A 7,950-nucleotide genomic window follows, 5' to 3' on the forward strand; every position below is an offset into this window, starting at 1 on the left:
TTCAGTTTTTTAATTTTTAGTACTCTAATAAATTCCTATATATCTTAGTTGCCAACCAAACATGAGGTTAACAAAGACTAAACAGTGACATCATTATATAAATCTACTCGTAGAAGACAAGAGTGACATCATTATATAAATTTAATCGTAGAAGACGAATGCTCTATGGAAAACAATTTTAGCACGATAATCCGTAATTCGACATCTGTTATATTATTTTTCAAATATTAAAAAGGATGTTCTCACATGATAAGCAAGGGACAGTGAGCCTATACACATTTTGAAGAGCATGTGAAAGAATATCTCAGAATGAAAAGGAAAGTGTATTCTAGTAGTAAGATTTATACAATAAAAAATTCCAAAGTAGCAAATAGTTGATGTTCCTTTGACACATGTGAATACAGTTCAACATGAAAGTACAAGAAAGAAAACTGGCACCTATAATGCAATTGTAGCATGGAAAGGATATTATTATGATTTATGCATATGAGCTACAAAGGTAAATAATAGAAATGTCTTTTTAGCTTTCAATAAACAGGTACCAAATGAAGGAGGATAATATGCAAAATGGTCACATGTGAACAATCCCACTTGCTTTACTAGTTTGTTTATTCCCAAACAAAGATTTTGGTCCATTGTAATGTAGTTTAGCCAGTTTAGGTTTCTTGGTTTCAATGACAAATGTTGGGAGTCTTGTCAACTTTCTTTTACCTGCCAAAAGGGCAGGTTTGCTCATGTCTCTTGTGATCATCATATTCTCAGTTTCTCACTCTACTCTGTCAATGTAATTCAGTCCTTGCTGCCTTCTGTGATTCTCAATCCAGATTATTTATACAGGTGACTCTATCTTTGCTCTTCTATAAAAACTGGTTAAAATCATTGTACATTTCAAACAAGTTTTAAGTTCAATTTTTTGCTGAAAATTGGAATGACTACTCAGAGCAAGAGATGATAATTAAGTTTAGGGAGCTTTTTTTCATTACTGTATTGTTTTGGTCCCTTTCAGTTATTCAAAGATTTATCGTTGTAGCAATGGGTAATTATTGCAACCAGCAGGGAGTAAGTTTTTTGTTTATTAGGCCTACCAGACTCAGACCTTTATCTAGAAGACAAAGAAAATCAATTCAGTTCATGTGAGGGCATTTTCAATTCAATATTCTTTCTTGATTTGTTTTTTGTTATCAAGCTCTGCTTATTCCAGGGTTTTACTTTCACAGGTACTCATCTCCATTATCTACATAACCTCTGTGTCTGTTTGTCTCGTGCACTGTACATAAACAAAATACACAGATGTGCAATATATAGAGAATTTAGTACCTGTATAGTATATCTTAAAATGGCTCATGTACTTTGTAATTTTACAAGGAAACCACCAAATAGATGTACATCTCTCCGATATGCCAGGTCATACATATTCTCCGATATGCTTAATTTTGTATACATATTCGGCTTTTTATTAAATACAAACAATATTCGATGTATTTGAATACAAAACAGAGCAAATATCCAACATTTAAATGCTGTTCAAACCTTAAATCAGAGATGTACAGAGCATGCCACTTTATAATGGCAGCCATGCTTGCTGAAGAATATAACAAACAGTAATTGTGGACTGAGACGTCTAGACAATGGATAAGATTCCACAATTGCATTACATCTGATGAGATTTAGCCAGGCATTGACTTACTGATCAGGCAATGTAGTACATTGGATTTGGGAGCTTGAATGATCGCGTAGCCACTGCAAAACCCAACAAGTCACTCCATTGATCTCCAGAGCACCCGTGGATAACATAACCTTCATCTACCAATTCCATTCTCTTTTCGGACTTGTAAACACTAGCTGGTTTGCCCTTATCTGAGGGCCCCCTATTTTATTACCAGAGCAATAAACTGTATTGTAAGCCACCATAAAAATTTATTATTTATTTTCATATTTAAGCGAACAAACTCTCGTATATATAAACCTAGTCATTATGTTTCATGTTTGGAGTGCTAATGTTTGAAGTTAATTAAAAATGATGATCGTTCTCGTCAATCAAACTACCGATACACTTTGCACAATTTACTTAGACAGGGCGTTTAGCTGCCAATCCATCTACAGCTAGATATTAAACCAATTTTCAAGAAATAGGGGTTTTGCTTGTTAAGCTGTGCATGATGTGTCTGATCAGCTTTTACCCTATTTAATAGATGTTTTGGATGTTCGAGTTTCTGGTTTAACTCTGACTCTGGTGATCGGATCAAAGAGAGATCTTTAGGCTAAGATACCTGAACCAGGTTGTAAACATGCAATATATACAAACCTAACTCAAAGACTATATTGATTTGTGTCATTACCCAACAGTCTAAATACCTTAGAAAAAGCTTTTTCCAGTTGCTAAATCCAGCTTGTAGTAGATTTTTCTCAGTAGCTTCTCTTTGATATTCATCCCGTCCGGTTAACAAAAATATAGTGATTCCCATCTCTTCAAGCTCCTTGTACAATCTTAAACTTGCTGGTAGGCTGGGGGCTTCAGCCGAGTCCACCCACTTATTGAAAGACTCTTCATCGAAGATTTCTGAGCTGCATCCAAGACATAAATCTCTTATTAATCCACATGTACAAGATTCAAGCATCAGCCTTGGAAATTTAACATGTACATGATCACAATTTATGAAATTTTCCCACTGATCGTTTACACCAGCAGACGATGGATGTAGGTCATATGTACATTGTTAATAGTCAAATTCATAGTTAAGATCCCCTTCATTACCAAAATATTAGCCACTTGAGAAATTAAAGTTGAAACATGGGAAGGAAATTCATGGGTAAAGTAAAGCCTTTATTGCGTTCATCGATAAAAAAATAAAAATAAAAAAATAAATTACAATTGAGACTTCATATGAAGTGGTAACACAGAGGATATGAAATATATTTTTTTTGACATCTACGAGAATTTAATTCGAACTATAAAAAAAGATGAGTGACTACTTCCATTCTTGTTTTATTTGGTGGAACATTCCAAATTTCACACAAATATATTTTATTAGTACTTAGTATGACAGTTATTATCATAAATTTTCTCCTACACAAAATGGTAAATTTTGTTTAATGTAGCACATTTTTTCAAATAAAAATCACAAAGGACTATAACTAATAAAAAATACGACTTAATTTACAAAATAAAAGAGGTACAGGAAATAATTTAGTTTAACTAATAGGAACACCCGATCAGTTAAAAAGTTTCTGAAAAAAAGGTTGCTAATAGGCCCTCTGTGCTTCATTATCTAGTCCGCTTAAGATGCCGATCACTCTTGTCAATGCCGTAGTACACCAACATAAAATTCAGGAAGCTGAATATTAAGAACTTAACTTAGTAGTGACAAATATCAATCAAGTAGGAAGTTTTAGTAATCAAAGATACACAAAGAATAGATACATATGCAAAACTTGATTACATAATAAAAACTCGACTATAAATTGAGTTCCCACGGTAACCATCTTATATATTTATAGCATAATCTTAACAAAAGTGTCAACTTATGCCAAGGTAATAAAACATACATACAATACATTTGTGCACAATATTAACCAATATCATGATTACAAGTATGTTATATGTTATTTTACAAACAATATAAATTACAAACTCATATATTGTCCCACAATGACAAGTGTGTAGGAGGACGCTTTCACGCACACTGGCAGACCAAACAATTTTTGGTGATTGGACAAACGATTCACTTAATACATGAATATTAGTCCTCCACAACAGTAATATGAAATTATAGCTTATATGCAGGAGCAGCCTAAGAGTACAAGGAATTAGCAAAAAAAACCTAAGAGTGCAAGGATCTCAATCTAATCTACTAGAGGAATCATATATGCACTAGAGACTCCAGATCTGTTCTAGCTTCCTCCTAAACTAGTATATATTTAATTTCTGAATTTCGATTACTTGAAGAAAATAGAGTACTAAACATATAAGTTGGGTACAAGGAAATTTTAGGATAAAAGAAAAAGGAGTAGCTCCTACTCACAAGATCTCATATTGGTCTGATTACCTTGATTCTAAAATTTATTTTTATTTTTATTTGCTAATTACTTTACATAATTAATAGACTGAATGACTGATAGTAATTTCATGAAATGACAGGACACAACAGTAAACAAATGATCTTGCAGAAATCTTTACACTAACATGTAACCAAGGTACACTTAGTTTTCCGATCATTGTTCAGTTTGATTGAGTTTAACGACGCCTGCAACCACAATAACAATATATTTAAAAAAAAATCGAAAAATCAAACCAAGCATTACGTGGTGTAAAATTGTATACATGGATAGCTACAAGCCTACAACACAATGGTGAATAAGAAGAAAAAAGGACAGCAGACTTTTACACATTCATTACTAAATTCGCACTGAATCATCCAACTCAAGTTCAATGGGGAGAACAACACATAGATTAGAGATTGCAATCTTATAGCATATTTCCAAATCACTACGTTCATTGAGGGACTTCATATCAGGATAAAACGAACTATTATACCACACTACATCTGGCTTTAGATTGCAGAGTTCAACTAGGCATTGAACCAACTGTGTTCAAGTGCATCACCCTATAGATGTGATCCGAAGACAACGGAAAAAATTAAATGTTTAAATTTCAAACATTAATAATCAACATATATATGTTAAGTTCCTAAACAGAACATTTTAGCAGACATCTTAATATGTGTCCCTGCATCAAACCCAAAACACTGAAAGAAAAACGCAAAAATCCTTTTCTAGATAGTCATTACTGGACTCCTACTCCATCACCCAACTCAAAATCAACAAGAATATCGGGAGAAAATAACACAAGTTCAAAGCGTGTATTAGTATAACTAAATGCAATTAAGAGTATGTAGGTATTTGCATTGTCAATTTTCCTCTTAAAATGGGGGTATTCATTACCCCTCAATTTAATCAAATGAATGCAAACACCCCAAATATTAAAAAAGACTTAAATCTTTAGTACCAATAACAATGTGCCTATACTAAAAGAGATACAAAACACAGATATACATACACACAAAACACATACTAATAAGAAACATTAGACACAATTTAGACTAAGATAACATAATTCAAGATCATCCAGTCAAATCCTTAATCATCTTAACTAAGCTTTGTTATGATCCCTAACTTCATTAATTTAATAAATGCAAAACAACCCTTCCCCAACCAACACAAAGTCCAAAACTTGAACAGTATTTACAATGTATATATATTAAATGAGATGTAATACACAAGCACAGATATGCAAAACAATGTATGTAAAAGTATTGAGTAGTCAATGACCGATCCAAATACATTAAGAGAAATAATAAGGAGCCAGAGAGAGGGGGGGAGAGGAGAGAGAGAGGGAGGGGGTGAGAGAGAGGGAGGGAGGGAGGGAGAGAGAGAGAGAGAGAGAGAGAGAGAGAGAGAGAGAGAGATGACTAACCCAAATCCATTAAGAGCATAATAAGGAACATTAGACAAAAGGGTCTCATCAATATCAAAAACCCAAGCATCTTTCCCACTCAACTCAACTCTCTTCAAAAACTCAATTGAATCATCAGCAACCACTTCTAAATCAGACATGTATCTCTCTCCTGTCGTATAATCCTTCACAAAATCTACACATTTCTTGGGAATGGTGCTCCAAGTTCCAGCATCATTGGTCTCAACACTGAATCTCCAGCTATCACAGTATAAAGTATCGTCAAAAATGTGACGGGGTTGCGTGAATTGTCGAATTATCGATTGGGAAATGATGGGAGAGATTAAAGTGAAGAGTACGAGGAGTATGAGGTGGGTTTGGTCGGAGGCCATGCCGGAATATCAAGAATCTCGGGTGCCTATATCTTGACCGCAATATATCTCATCCCCTTCAAAATCTATTTTTCAGAATTTTAAAATAATTAATACTGTAACTTTTTTCTAACCTTTTGATCAAATTGACCGCCCAAAACCAGACTCAATAGTTTAGTAGTAATTTTTTTAAACTTGGGAACAACAACCCGTCAAAAAAAATTGTGGTCTTAAAAGAACCGGACAATGATCAAAAATACTTTTTTTTAAAAAAAATTGTAACAAGAATAACATTTTTTCAAATGTATGGTCAAAAATATTCATCTGATACGTATTTGTAAAATGGATAAATCTAATACGAATTTAGGAAATGGGTATTAGGTAAAAAAATTAAAAAAAAAAAGAAAAAAATAATACACAAGACACGCATCAAAAGTCAAAGGGTGATACGCATTTCTGAAATGCGTATCTCCATTATATATTTTTTTTGGCTTTTTTTAAAACTTTTTTTACACAAATTACCCGTTTGTTAATTGCGTATTTGTGATACCCAATTTAGAAATGGGTATTAGAGAGGTATTTTTGGCCAAAATTTTCAAAAAAAATATTATTGTCACAAACTTTAAAAAAAGAAATATTTTTATCATTTTTTCATAGAACCATGTTTGAGCTTTAATGTTTGAGTTTTAATTTCTAGTTTTAGCTCTAAAATACATAACATTTTTCCCGACGGTGTTTGTAATATAGAAGTGCACCTTCAGATAATAGACAAAATACAGGTAAATACATTGATTGTAATATAAAAGTGCAACTTCAGAATTTAGACAATAGACAAAACACACATATATACAGTGACACTTTTTTCAGTTACGAATAAGTATGATATACACATGATAACTCGAAACTTTTATTAGTTATATATATGTATGGTGTATGCTCATTGTAATATGGCGGAATGAAATTCAAATGATGTCAAAGAAATTATACACCAATACAATTAATCACGCAAACTTGTGCTCTCCCCAAACTTCGATCAACTTTGAGATTGTCCATATTCAAGTTATCACGCCTGCAAAATGAGAGAATGGGTTAACAATATTGGAGGAAAAAGATTCTAATAAGTCTAATCAGTCAAAAATACTTATTAGTGATCAATAAAATTCTAAAAAGGTTTACATGTTCAAAACTTACTCAACTGATTAAGATCCCAATTAGGGTCGTAGAAACAGAGATATCATGAACAAGAAGGATATTCCTATAAATATTTTACAAAATATAACAAGATTTGTTTCCTTTAATCGCAACTTAGTGAAAATAGAGTAATAACTAATAATCAAAATGATTAAGAAAATATTTTCTTACTTAGGAAAGCTGAGCAAGTATCTTGGAGAAATGATGTTCCCACAATTTGATAGAAAGGATGAATTTGATGTGACTCGAGCACACTGAGTTTTTTCTTATCATCAGGATTTGAGACGGCTATCCATAAAATCGCTATACGCAAAAAGAGCTTAAGTTCAAAAATATCAGTCATGCTGTTAGGACGAAAATACGCGCTAATATTCACGCAAGTATACGTGATCGCAAGTAATATATAATTATTTCTAGTTCGTTTCCACGTAGACTGGTTTAGGTTAATTTCAATCAATGCCCTTATACAACAATGATATGGTTATTATTCAAGGCTAAGACGATTAATAAATTGAGGTTGTTTATAACTACGATTAGCTAAGAGATTATACTAAAGAACATTAACTAAGAGATTAAAAAGGATTGATTACTATATGACACGAGATTCTAACTTCATTACTACTTCATTCAATAGCCTATTTGTTCTTAACCTTAGCCTGCAATGGTGATGACACTAATCAGATAACAGGAAACTAGTAAACGCCAATTTTCATTGTACGAATACCCTACTACCAGACATCCACAAAATAGATAGAAGCTGGATAGACACCAATTATATTGAGACCCTATATGTCTATAGAATTTGACAACATAACAGTTTAATGCAGAAGTTATCTATCCTAATTACATAGGGCAAGTAAGATGGTTAAAATTACCTAAGAATCATGCATATAAAATACATGAACCTATGCTAGCATGACAAGTTCTAAACCCCTA

At 32.7% G+C, this 7,950-nt stretch overlaps 1 protein-coding gene across 1 annotated transcript; it reads right to left on the minus strand.

Annotated features, from left to right (window-relative positions):
- Positions 1 to 1,300: 1,300 nt before the first annotated feature.
- Positions 1,301 to 5,928, minus strand: LOC141692581 (acid phosphatase 1-like). Its single transcript, XM_074497471.1, has 3 exons — positions 5,474 to 5,928; positions 2,356 to 2,565; positions 1,301 to 1,868 (listed from the first exon to the last, which is right to left on the minus strand). The coding sequence occupies exons 1-3, from the start codon at positions 5,842 to 5,844 to the stop codon at positions 1,691 to 1,693; spliced, it is 759 nt and encodes a 252-aa protein (XP_074353572.1). The 5' UTR covers positions 5,845 to 5,928; the 3' UTR covers positions 1,301 to 1,690.
- Positions 5,929 to 7,950: the final 2,022 nt, after the last annotated feature.

The sequence above is a fragment of the Apium graveolens genome, chromosome 10 (genome assembly GCF_009905375.1).
Source record: "Apium graveolens cultivar Ventura chromosome 10, ASM990537v1, whole genome shotgun sequence".
NCBI classification, from domain to species: Eukaryota; Viridiplantae; Streptophyta; class Magnoliopsida; order Apiales; family Apiaceae; genus Apium; species Apium graveolens.